Source organism: Rhinoderma darwinii, chromosome 3 (assembly GCF_050947455.1).
Source record: "Rhinoderma darwinii isolate aRhiDar2 chromosome 3, aRhiDar2.hap1, whole genome shotgun sequence".
Taxonomy (NCBI): Eukaryota; Metazoa; Chordata; class Amphibia; order Anura; family Rhinodermatidae; genus Rhinoderma; species Rhinoderma darwinii.
This window is the reverse complement of record NC_134689.1, coordinates 402,227,291-402,240,690: the sequence shown is the minus strand read 5'-3', so window position 1 is coordinate 402,240,690 and position 13,400 is coordinate 402,227,291. Positions and strand designations below refer to the sequence as shown.

Sequence of the window (13,400 nt, the reverse complement as noted above, 5' to 3'; positions counted from 1 at the left end):
GACCAGACTACTATTCCCTTATACACACCCCAGACCAGACTACTTTTCCCTTATACACCCCCCAGACCAGACTACTATCCCTACTATTCCCTTATACACACCCCAGACCAGACTACTATTCCCTTATACACACCCCAGACCAGACTACTATTCCCTTATACACCCCCCAGACCAGACTACTTTTCCCTTATACACCCCCCCCAGACCAGACTACAATCCCCTTATACACACTCCAGACCAGACTACTATTCCCTTATATACACCCCAGACCAGACTACTATTCCCTTATACACCCCCCCAGACCAGACTACAATCCCCTTATACACCCCCCAGACCAGACTACTATCCCTACTATTCCCTTATACACCCCCCAGACCAGACTACTATTCCCTTATACACCCCCCAGACCAGACTACTATTCCCTTATACACCCCCCAGACCAGACTACTATTCCCTTATACACACCCCAGACCAGACTACTATTCCCTTATACACCCCCTAGACCAGACTACTATCCCTACTATTCCCTTATACACCCCCCAGACCAGACTACTTTTCCCTTATACACCCCCCCAGACCAGACGACTATTCCCTTATACACCCCCCAGACCAGACTACTATTCCCTTATACACCCCCCAGACCAGACTACTATTCCCTTATACACCCCCCCCAGACCAGACTACTATTCCCTTATACACCCCCAAGACCAGACTACTATTCCCTTATACACCCCCCCCAGACCAGACTACTATTCGCTTATACACCCCCCCAGACCAGACTACTATTCCCTTATACACCCCCCAGACCAGACTACTATCCCCTTATACACCCCCCAGACCAGACGACTTTTCCCTTATACACCCCCCCAGACCAGACTACTATCCCTACTATTCCCTTATACACACTCCAGACCAGACTACTATTCCCTTATACACCCCCCAGACCAGACTACTTTTCCCTTATACACCCCTCCAGACCAGACTACTATCCCCTTATACACACCCCAGACCAGACTACTATCCCTACTATTCCCTTATACACCCCCCCCCCAGACCAGACGACTATTCCCTTATACACCCCCCAGACCAGACTGCTATTCCCTTATACACCCCCCCCCAGACCAGACTACTATCCCTACTATTCCCTTATACACCCCCCAGACCAGACTACGTTTCCCTTATACACCCCCCCAGACCATACTATCCCTACTATTCCCTTATACACCCCCCAGACCAGACTACTTTTCCCTTATACACCACCCCCCCAGACCAGACTACTATTCCCTTATACACCCTCCAGACCAGACTACTATTCCCTTATACACACCCCAGACCAGACTACTATTCCCTTATACACCCTCCAGACCAGACTACTATTCCCTTATACACACCCCAGACCAGACTACTTTTCCCTTATACACCCCTCCAGACCAGACTACTATTCCCTTATACACCCCCCAGACCAGACTACTTTTCCCTTATACACCCCCCAGACCAGACTACTATTCCCTTATACACCCCCCAGACCAGACTACTATCCCCTTATACACCCCCCAGACCAGACTACTATCCCCTTATACACACCCCAGACCGGACTACTATCCCCTTATACACACCCCAGACCAGACTACTATCCCCTTATACACACCCCAGACCAGACTACTATCGCTACTATTCCCTTATACCCCCCCCCCCCCCCAGACGACTATTCCCTTATACACCCCCCCAGACCAGACTGCTATTCCCTTATACACCCCCCCAGACCAGACTACTATTCCCTTATACACCCCAGACTAGACTACTATCCCTACTATTCCCTTATACACCCCCCCAGACCAGACTACTATCCCTACTATTCCCTTATACACCCCCCAGACCAGACTACGTTTCCCTTATACACCCCCCCCAGACCATACTATCCCTACTATTCCCTTATACACCCCCCAGACCAGACTACTTTTCCCTTATACACCACCCCCCCAGACCAGACTACTATCCCTACTATTCCCTTATACACCCCCCAGACCAGACTACGTTTCCCTTATACACCCCCCCAGACCATACTATCCCTACTATTCCCTTATACACCCCCCAGACCAGACTACTTTTCCCTTATACACCACCCCCCCAGACCAGACTACTATCCCTACTATTCCCTTATACACCCCCCCCCCCCGACCAGACGAGTATTCCCTTATACACACCCCAGACCAGACTACTATTCCCTTATACACCCCCCCCCCCAGACCAGACGAGTATTCCCTTATACACACCCCAGACCAGACGACTATTCCCTTATACACCCCTCCAGACCAGACTACTATCCCCTTATACACACTCCAGACCAGACGACTATTCCCTTATACACCCCCCAGACCAGACTACTATCCCTATACACACCCCAGACCAGACTACTTTTCCCTTATACACCCCTCCAGACCAGACTACTATTCCCTTATACACACCCCAGACCAGACGACTATTCCCTTATACACACCCCAGACCAGACTACTATTCCCTTATACACCCTCCAGACCAGACTACTATTCCCTTATACACACCCCAGACCAGACTACTTTTCCCTTATACACCCCTCCAGACCAGACTACTATTCCCTTATACACCCCTCCAGACCAGACTACTATTCCCTTATCCATGTCTGAAAATGGCTTTTCAGGATTAGTTTCTGTAAATGCAAAGCTTTCCTTATTCTTAGGGAGTCTTCGGCTTTGTTCACACTTGCGTCATGGTTTCTAGCAGGAATCACAACACATTGCCTAAAGGAGTAGACTTGGCCAACGCTGCCATAAGGTGATGTACGTTGTCCGAGTCTTGTCTAGGCTCCTAATGGGTTCTCATCACAGACCACCCCTTTTATATTAAAGCAGCTACAGTGATCAGCTGATCGCAGGGATCCAGCGCCGCTGACAATCATCTGATTTTGTTGGAAGGAAGCCTTCTCTAACCGGATATTTCTCCTGCAGGGGAAATGTATTATTACATGCCAGCCATTCAGATGAACGCCAGAATGGTACTCCGTTCTGGCCCATAGAGAGGTGAGTGGGGACGGGTCAACACAATGTTTATGGACTCAAAAATAAAAAAAGGGACACAATCATCAGGTGGCTTTTTTTTAATTTTTTTTTAAAGCCAATTCTCAACAATAAACCTTCAAAAACTTATTATGGAAAGTTGCTATTTTCATGTTGGCCACTAGATGTCCTACATACATTACCTTCAGGTAAACCAAGAGTATCTATTTCCAGCATGCTGTGAAACCTCAATAATACTAGTTGGATGAGGGTTACAACGATGATTAAAAGTTGTACAGTTCTGCTGGAGTTTAGAAAAGCAAGAAAATAGCAACTGGAACAGTGGGGTATAAATTAAAACACACACTGTGCGGATTGTAAACATCAAATACTAGTGAATGCATATAGAGAAATCATTAATTGTGCTAAAGTGTCCAGTCTCCTCAACTAATACGGCTACAGTTAAAGGAGGAGGCAACAACTATGGAATAAAAAAACCACAACATGAAGGTCATGATAAAATACTTTAATTTTATATACAACTAAAATATGTAAAAAAAACAAAAACAATCATAGGACCAGTACAAAACAGGATATTTGGAATATTTTGCAGTGGATCGTCAATGGTTATTTGGCGTAACAGAATGAGGGGTGAAGAAAGTTTTCAGTACAAGGTGGTTAAGGCACGAGGTTTAGAAGAAGTACTACTGTGCACGGCTCCTGTTAGAGATAAACTTCACAAATGTTATAGGTGGGGACATAATTATTAACCCTGACTACTATAAGAGCATTTCTACTCAATGTGGACAATTCCTTCAAGTGGCTTGCTCTACCATATGTGCATGAAGGCGGTAGACCAGGTCAATCCAGGCAATGGAAGAGGAAGGAATCAAACAATGTACAGATACGAAGACTAATACCAACACAGGTTTATAACACACCAAGCCGGATCTTCTCATACAGAAGTCACCATGAGGCGACCTGGAATATTCGGGGATAACAACAATATAACAATGTGTTGTGCTAATTCCAAAAGTGACCAATCAGGTCATCAGCTTTATAGTGCAACATAGGCTGCCTGTACACGGTGCTATTTTTGCTTTTAAGGGGGTCCATGATAGTGTGGGCTCCCGCCACGTGCATACAACAGCCAGCTTTGGGGTTTTTTTTTAATGTGCCGCTGCCTGCCCTCCTCAATGGGCAAACTATCAAATGCATTAGTTCTGTGTTAAAGTGTCATCCGGAGAAATTATTTTTTCCAATGGTCGATCTCATAATATAATAAATAACCACTAGCGTTCTCCAGGTTTTCCATTAGTTGTAGTGTGTATGGCCTCCTTACCAGACAGGTAAAAGCTGATTGAGTTAAAGGGATTTTCCTGTTTAGAAAACCCATTTCCATGTAACCAATCAGTGAATTCTGAGGTAATAGAGGGGGGTCCTCTATTCAGAATAGATCACATCAATTGACCAGAGTAGAGAGCAGTTACAAAGGGAGTCCCTCAGGCGCAGGAGGACTAGTCCTGTATTACACAGACATCACATTGACATGAAGAAGCACTGTGTGTAATGCTTCATTTTCCCTCTGGCGGTGCTGCAGGGAACTGCCAGGATTCCACAAAGATTACAGCTGATCGCTGGAGATCCCAGCAAGGGGAAATTTTATGATCAACGTATTGTCAAGAGACTGTTCTAACAAGTAGGTCATTTCGAAAGCGGGGAACCCCTTTAATCAGTTACTATGGTATGGTAATCCGTCAACCTTGACGGCTTAGGAAAAGTGCAGAACTCTGTAACTAAGAAGTCATGGGGTGGGATTATCTTATGGCTCCCCTAATATCTTATGGTTGGACGCCCCCTCATAGTCAAGTCACAGACCCAGCCGAGAAGAAGAGTTCTAGAGTGTCTGTCACTGGAGCATGCCCCTCACCTGATATTATTACATGTGTCCATTAAAAAATAAAAATCATGAAAATAAATTTATTCATTGATTAATTAAATAGACATCTCAATATACGTTATCAGCGTCTTGATTTTCTGGGTGCATAAATACAAAAATAATTACACTATCTACAACAGCTCTAAAAGACGTGAGCCCTCACGTGGATTTAAAAAATTGTCGGGCCATATGTGATTTTCTACCCCTGCGGCCATTTTTTGATTTATTTTTTTCACAATTTTTAAATGATCTAATACTGCTTAATGAGAAAAGATGGAGGAAGGGGGAGAGCTATACCCAATGTCTTCTCATTCAGAGCCCCACAGGAGTGAGTGTCTAAGGGGAGTGGATGGAGAATGAGCATGGACGTGACCTATTTATCGTAGCTCAAGAGGCAAATATGACATGAGGTATGGTGGACCATGCAATGGTCAATGGAGAAGCACAGCTATCCAGGTCAACATTGTTGAGCAAGTCTTCATGGTGGACATACTCCCATGTGATGTTGTAACAAGTCTACTCCACCTGCGGTAAATCAGTCCTATCAGCAGAACTTTCCCCCTTGCTCTGGACTGGACCCAGCAGGTGAATGGATCTTCAGGCTCTCTCCGGAAGACGGACACCAACTCCTGTGGCTTCTTAGATCAGCCGTTCTTCTGGAGGAAGTTTTAGGGCAGCATTGGCCTCTACTCGAGATCCGGCCTGCTCCTCACTGCTGGGATGATACGTTCCCTCCGTCTGGCGTTTCTCTTTCACTTTGACTAAGAAGAAGGCAATAATGCCGATTAAAATGATACCACCCACTATGGATGGGACAATTATTGCCGCCAGTCGCTCGGACTCCTGGAATATTAGACAAGAAGATGCTGGTTAATATAGTTGGATATTGGTTGGGCTATAAGTCAGTAGATCTGGTGAAGGACAGCAATGGAGGTTTATCTATGGCCTAATACTGGACCCAGCGTAGAGAAAATAGGCACTAATTCAGACAAGAGTCAAAATGTAGAAAACGGTATTAAATGTTTTTCCATTTCAAGTGACAGAAAACAAAGGCATAACAATTGCCAAATGTGAACAAATTTTATTTTCACCCATTAGAAGGTTAGAGTACCGGAAGTTTCCTGGTTAGAATTCCGTCTAAATCTACCCAGTTAGATCCAGGGCTTTCGCCGATAGAGACACCACGAGTGGAGGGTCGGCGTCTGACAACACCTGCGTGACGTTTCGGGGGGATCGCCCCCTTTCTCAAGAGCTGAATTCGTGCTTATTTTCTATACGCTATATCCGAGAGACTAAGAGACCCTCTTTTTGAACTACTACACCAATCGGTTAGTCCACTAAAAGTCAGAAACCACAGACGAACGAAGACTGGACCCAACAACTGTACGTGAACAAATTGTCTAAGACCACCATCAGAAAGCTCTGTCCGCACATGGATATCCTGAAGCCTTTCAGAACCAGCAAATGTTTCAATGACCAATGGTTTTGGCAAGACAAACGTCAATTCCCTGTTATTGGAAGGCCTCCGAAACAACAATCTACCCATGGTGGCCCAGCGAAACCATCATCAGTCAGAGGCCGTTTTACAACAGTCTGCCATCAGTAATATAGCTAGACTGCTTTTCCTCCTGTTGCTCGTCCGATAAAAATGGACGAAGTCAAGTTTATACCTGGTGAGACCTGACATTGCTTCCTCCCAAACCAACTAAATGAATGCCCCATCTCACTCACCGAGAGTCTGCCCGGGGACGGCGTGGTAGTCGTCTCATTTGATGCTAAAAAGGGAATAGGAACAGATATATGTTAGGAAGACTCAAAAAAAATATAATAATACACAATGAAGACACATATGTAGAAAAAGCTGTGTCCCTGGTAACAATCATGTAAACAAAAAAAAAAAAACTGGCCCCTATGTAAAAAATATAACTACTATAATACTGCCCCCTATGTACAAGAATATAACTACTATAATACTGCCCCCTATATACAAGAATATAACTACTATAATACTGCTCCATATGTACAAGAATATAATTACTATAATACTGCCCCCTATATACAAGAATATAACTACTATAATACTGCCCCTATATACAATAATATAACTGCTATAATACTGCTACTATGTACAAGAATATAACTACTATAATACTGCCTCCTATATACAAGAATATAACTACTATAATACTGCCCTATGTACAAGAATATAATTATTATAATACTGCCCCTATATACAAGAGTATAACTACTATAATACTGCCTCCTATATACAAGAATATAACTACTATAATACTGCCTCCTATATACAAGAATATAACTACTATAATACTGCCTCCTATATACAAGAATATAACTACTATAATAATGCCCCTATATACAAGAATATAACTACTATAATACTGCTCACTATATACAAGAATATAACTACTATAATACTGCCTCCTATATACAAGAATATAACTACTATAATACTGCACCCTATGTACAAGAATATAACTACTATAACACTGCCTCCTATATACAAGAATATAACTACTATAATACTGCACTTATATACAAGAATATAACTACTATAATACTGCTCCCTATATACAAGAATATAACTACTATAATACTGCTCCCTATATACAAGAATATAACTACTATAATACTGCCCCCTATATACAAGAATATAACTACTATAATACTGCTCCTATATACAATAATATAACTGCTATAATACTGCTACTATGTACAAGAATATAACTACTACAATACTGCCTCCTATATACAAGAATATAACTACTATAATACTGCCTCCTATATACAAGAATATAACTACTATAATACTGCCTCCTATATACAAGAATATAACTACTATAATAATGCCCCTATATACAAGAATATAACTACTATAATACTGCTCACTATATACAAGAATATAACTACTATAATACTGCCTCCTATATACAAGAATATAACTACTATAATACTGCTCCTATATACAAGAATATAACTACTATAATACTGCACCCTATGTACAAGAATATAACTACTATAATACTGCCTCCTATATACAAGAATATAACTACTATAATACTGCACTTATATACAAGAATATAACTACTATAATACTGCTCCCTATATACAAGAATATAACTACTATAATACTGCCCCATACATACAAGAATATAACTACTATAATACTGCCTCCTACATACAAGAATATAACTACTATAATACTGCCCCTATGTACAAGAATATAACTACTATAATACTGCCCCTATGTACAAGAATATAACTAGTATAATACAGCCCCTATATACAAGAATACAACTACTATAATACTGCTCCTATATACAAGAATATAACTACTATAATACTGCTCCTATATACACAAGAATATAACTACTATAATACTGTCCCCTATATACAAGAATATAACTACTATAATACTGCCCCCTATATACAAGAATATAACTACTATAATACTGCCCCCTATATACAAGAATATAACTACTATAATACTGCCCCCTATATACAAGAATATAACTACTATAATACTGCTCCCTATATACAAGAATATAACTACTATAATACTGCTCCCTATATACAAGAATATAACTACTATAATACTGCCCCCTATATACAAGAATATAACTACTATAATACTGCCTCCTACATACAAGAATATAACTACTATAATACTGCCCCCTATATACAAGAATATAACAACTATAATACTGCTCCTATATACAAGAATATAACTACTATAATACTGCTCCTATATACAAGAATATAACTACTATAATACTGCCCCTATGTACAAGAATATAACTACTATAATACTGCCCCTATGTACAAGAATATAACTAGTATAATACTGCCCCTATATACAAGAATATAGCTACTATAATACTGCCTCCTATATACAAGAATATAACTACTATAATACTGCCCCCTATATACAAGAATATAACTGTTATAATACTGCTCCTATATACAAGAATATAACTACTATAATACTGCCCCCTATGTACAAGAATATAACTACTATAATACTGCCCCTATATACAAGAATATAACTACTATAATACTGCCCCTATATACAAGAATATAACTACTATAATACTGCCCCTATATACAAGAATATAACTACTATAATACTGCCCCTATGTACAAGAATATAACTACTATAATACTGCCCCTATATACAAGAATATAACTACTATAATACTGCCCCTATATACAAGAATATAACTACTATAATACTGCCCCTATATACAAGAATATAACTACTATAATACTGCCCCTATGTACAAGAATATAACTACTATAATACTGCCCCTATATACAAGAATATAACTACTATAATACTGCCCCTATATACAAGAATATAACTACTATAATACTGCCCCTATGTACAAGAATATAACTACTATAATACTGCCCCCTATATACAAGAATATAACTACTATAATACTGCCCCTATGTACAAGAATATAACTACTATAATACTGCCCCTATATACAAGAATATAACTACTATAATACTGCCCCTATATACAAGAATATAACTACTATAATACTGCCCCTATGTACAAGAATATAACTACTATAATACTGCCCCTATATACAAGAATATAACTACTATAATACTGCCCCTATATACAAGAATATAACTACTATAATACTGCCCCTATATACAAGAATATAACTACTATAATACTGCCTCCTATATACAAGAATATAGCTACTATAATACTGCCTCCTATATACAAGAATATAACTACTATAATACTGCCCCTATGTACAAGAATATAACTACTATAATACTGCTCCCTATATACAAGAATATAACTACTATAATACTGCTCCTATATACAAGAATATAGCTACTATAATACTGCCTCCTATATACAAGAATATAACTACTATAATACTGCCCCTATATACAAGAATATAACTACTATAATACTGCCCCTATATACAAGAATATAACTACTATAATACTGCTCCTATGTACAAGAATAAAACTACTATAATACTGCTCCCTATATAAAAGAATATAACTACTATAACACTGCCCCTATATACAAGAATATAACTACTATAATACTGCCCCTATATACAAGAATATAACTACTATAATACTGCCCCATATATACAAGAATATAACTACTATAATACTGCTCCTATATACAAGAATATAACTACTATAATACTGCCCCCTATATACAAGAATATAACTACTATAATACTGCCCCTATATACAAGAATATAACTACTATAATACTGCTCCTATATACAAGAATAGAACTACTATAATACTGCCACTATATACAAGAATATAACTACTATAATACTGCCTCCTATATACAAGAATATAACTACTATAATACTGCCTCCTATATACAAGAATATAACTACTATAATACTGCCACTATATACAAGAATACAACTACTATAATACTGCCACTATACAGTGCCTTACAGAAGTATTCACGGAGGAGACGTCACATTTGTATATAGGATCAGTATAAGAGTAAGTTCACACTTTGCATAAATACTGCGGATTTTCCGCAACGGAAAATCTGTAACAGGTACAGTAGCAGCAAAGTGGATGAGATTGAACGAATCTTATCCACACGCTATGTAAATACGGAGCAGAAAAAACGCTCAGAAATGGACCTGCTTAACTGTTGCAGGTTTTCCCCATTGAATTCAATGGGGAGGTAAATCCCGCAACAAATAGATGTTGCATTTTTTGCAGCGGGTTCAAAGCATTCCGCCACAAAAAAAACAAAACATAAAAAAAAAAAAATCTCATACTTACCCAGAAGTCTGTGTTCCTCCCTCCAGGGCGGCCTCCTTGGATGACGTTTCATCCCATGTGACCGCTGCAGCCAATCACAGGCGGTCCCGTCGGGTGAAACGTCATCCCAGGAGGCCGTTCTGCTAGCAGGCCAGCTAAGTGCCGCGGTTTTTCGCCCGCAATTCCCTGTGGTGCACAGGGCAGATACACTTCGTGCTTTTACGCAGCGTATCCGACCCGTGTGAACTCAGCCTAAGACGTACACTACACAGAGTGGGGCTTTATGGAAGAGCGGCCAAAAAATATATAAAAACACCTTTTGAGTTCACCATGCAGCACGTGGCAGACTCTCCAGACACACGGAGGGTGGTCTCAGGGCACATCTGAACTTTTTGACCAATAGAAACGCTTTGGACTTCCGGTTCAAGCGCGCACATGGTTAGACGCGAGTAAAGAGAGCTCCGTTAACCCGACTAAAAAAAAACAAAAAAAAAAAAACACGGGGTCCCGAGGCTTTGATACCCGACTTGAGGCCACTAGCCGACAACCCGAAGTACAGGCTTCTCTCCGGCGTATGGAGAGATTCCTGGTGAAAACCGGGACCCCAGGATTAAACTCACAGGCCCCACAGACTGACGACATGCTGCCGCTGGGGAAAATGGCGCCTGAGCCAGCCAGGAACACGAGGAGCACGAGCTCGCGCTCGGCATCACAACCTCCTCTGGTGCAGCCAGCATTGTAAGAAGGTGAGCCTGATACTATGCTTCACAATATGGACATTTCATGTCGAGTTTTGGCCATAGAAGTAGCTAAACTTATAGCCCCAGATATTACAGCTTCTTTGGAGGAGACGGTGTCGAAATTATTACATCAAATACAGTCGGATGTCTCAGCTCAGGCGGAACGAATCACTGATTTGGAGCAACGTCTCAGTTTATTGGAGGATGAGTTAGCGGGAACACAGGAGGAGGTGAAGAAGGTGATTGCTTCCAATCTCCAACTGGTAGATAAAGTGGATGACCTGGAGAATCGCTCGAGAAGGAGCAATTTACGCATCATTGGGCTCCCAGAATCTATACCAGCAGGCCAGCTGCTAAAGTTGTGTGCTGTGGAATTGCCTCAGGCGCTGGGCTTGCCTGCCCCGCTGAGAGAGCTCATAGAGTGGGTCCAATGCGGAGTGTTACCCAAGATGGCGCTCCAGCAAGACCGCGACCAGTTATTGTGAAGTACCTGGACTATGTGGATAAAACAAATGTGCTACAGGCCTATCGAAGGTCCTCGGCACAAGTGAGAGTGCGAGGCAACAGAATCTTAATGTTCGGAGATTACTCGGCAGAGGTTACACGCAAACGGCGTGCTTTCAGCACGGTGTGCTCTCTACTGGTCCAGAAGCGCATTCGGTTCTCTTTGATGTTTCCCGCCATTCTTAAGATCTTCGAGCCCGGTGGTGGTGTGGAATCGTTTTCATCTACAGGGGAGGCGGCTAAATTTGTGGAAAGCTTGTCCCAAGACAACAATGGGGATCGTCAGACATACAGAGATGGATTGCCTCGCAGGGGAAGTTCCAGAAACAGGAGTACCAGGAGGGGTCTTACCTCTTCTTCTCCGGACTGACGGGAGATGTCCAGATGGTGATGGAAGGAGACTCATGTTATTTTAAGATTCACAATGTCTGAGGCACGATTGTTATTCCTGTAGTTGCATCGGAGGTTGATGCTTACTGATGTTATTGGTAGGGGATTGTGCAGCTGAAGTGAGGCTTGAGGGAATTTCTGCATGGAGTTGGGTGGGAGTGTACGATTTTGTTGATACTTTCCTGATATACAGGGGGTTCATGGTATACCAAGGGGTTCCTAGTGGTGGAATGTGCAGAGATTCCACGCTAAAATGTGCGAAAAAAAGAGAAGTCTGAAACTAGTAATGATCTGTTGTTGGGGTTTCAATCTTGTTTTATGTTTAGGGAGGGGGGAGGAGGGCGGGAAACTGTCTCGGTGGATGAGGTTTGCTTTGCAATTGCTGTGAGATGCCTAAAGTAATAACATGGAATGTGAAGGGACTGCAGTCCCCACATAAGCGTATGATGGTCCTTCGCCACCTGAAAAGGTTGAAAGCGGATATAACAATTTTGCAGGAAACCCATCTGCTGGAATGTGATTTCCAGAGAATGCGCAAGTTATGGGTGGGCACAGTAGTGGGTTCTCCAGCAGTCAATGGCAAGGCGAGCGTCTTACTCCTCATACACAAAAGAATTGATTGTTCTGTGGTTACTTCTGAGCAGGATGGAGGGGGCAGATATTTACATGTGATCTTAGATGGCGCAATGGGGAGAATGAGCTTGTACTGTATATATGCACCGAATGACAACAAATCGGGTCTTTTTTTCAATTCCTGGAAGGTAAACTTTTAGCGGATAAAGAACCTCAGATTCTTTTGGGAGGGGACCTTAATTCGGTTTTATGCACAACGGAGGACAGGCGAAGGGGAGATGGTAGGGTTGAAAGAACGCACTATAAAGTCTTGGCCCCATTACTGGCCTCCACAGGCATGGTAGATGTATGGAGAACACAATTTCCATTAGGTAGAGAGTTCACTCACTTTTCCCATGCGCATACCGCATGGTCGCGTATTGACTACTT

General features: G+C 41.5%; 1 protein-coding gene across 3 annotated transcripts in view; it reads right to left on the bottom strand.

Annotated features, from left to right (window-relative positions):
* Window positions 1-3,542: 3,542 nt before the first annotated feature.
* The window catches only part of CRB3 (crumbs cell polarity complex component 3), a 28,139-nt gene continuing 18,281 nt past the window's right edge, over window positions 3,543-13,400 (bottom strand). For all 3 annotated transcript variants that reach the window (XM_075859173.1, XM_075859174.1, XM_075859175.1), the window contains 2 exons: window positions 6,703-6,746; window positions 3,543-5,814 (listed from right to left, as the gene is read on the bottom strand). In XM_075859173.1, the coding sequence (XP_075715288.1) occupies window positions 5,611-5,814; window positions 6,703-6,746 (248 nt within the window). In that variant the 3' untranslated portion in view covers window positions 3,543-5,610. The remainder of the gene's footprint in view (window positions 5,815-6,702; window positions 6,747-13,400) is intronic.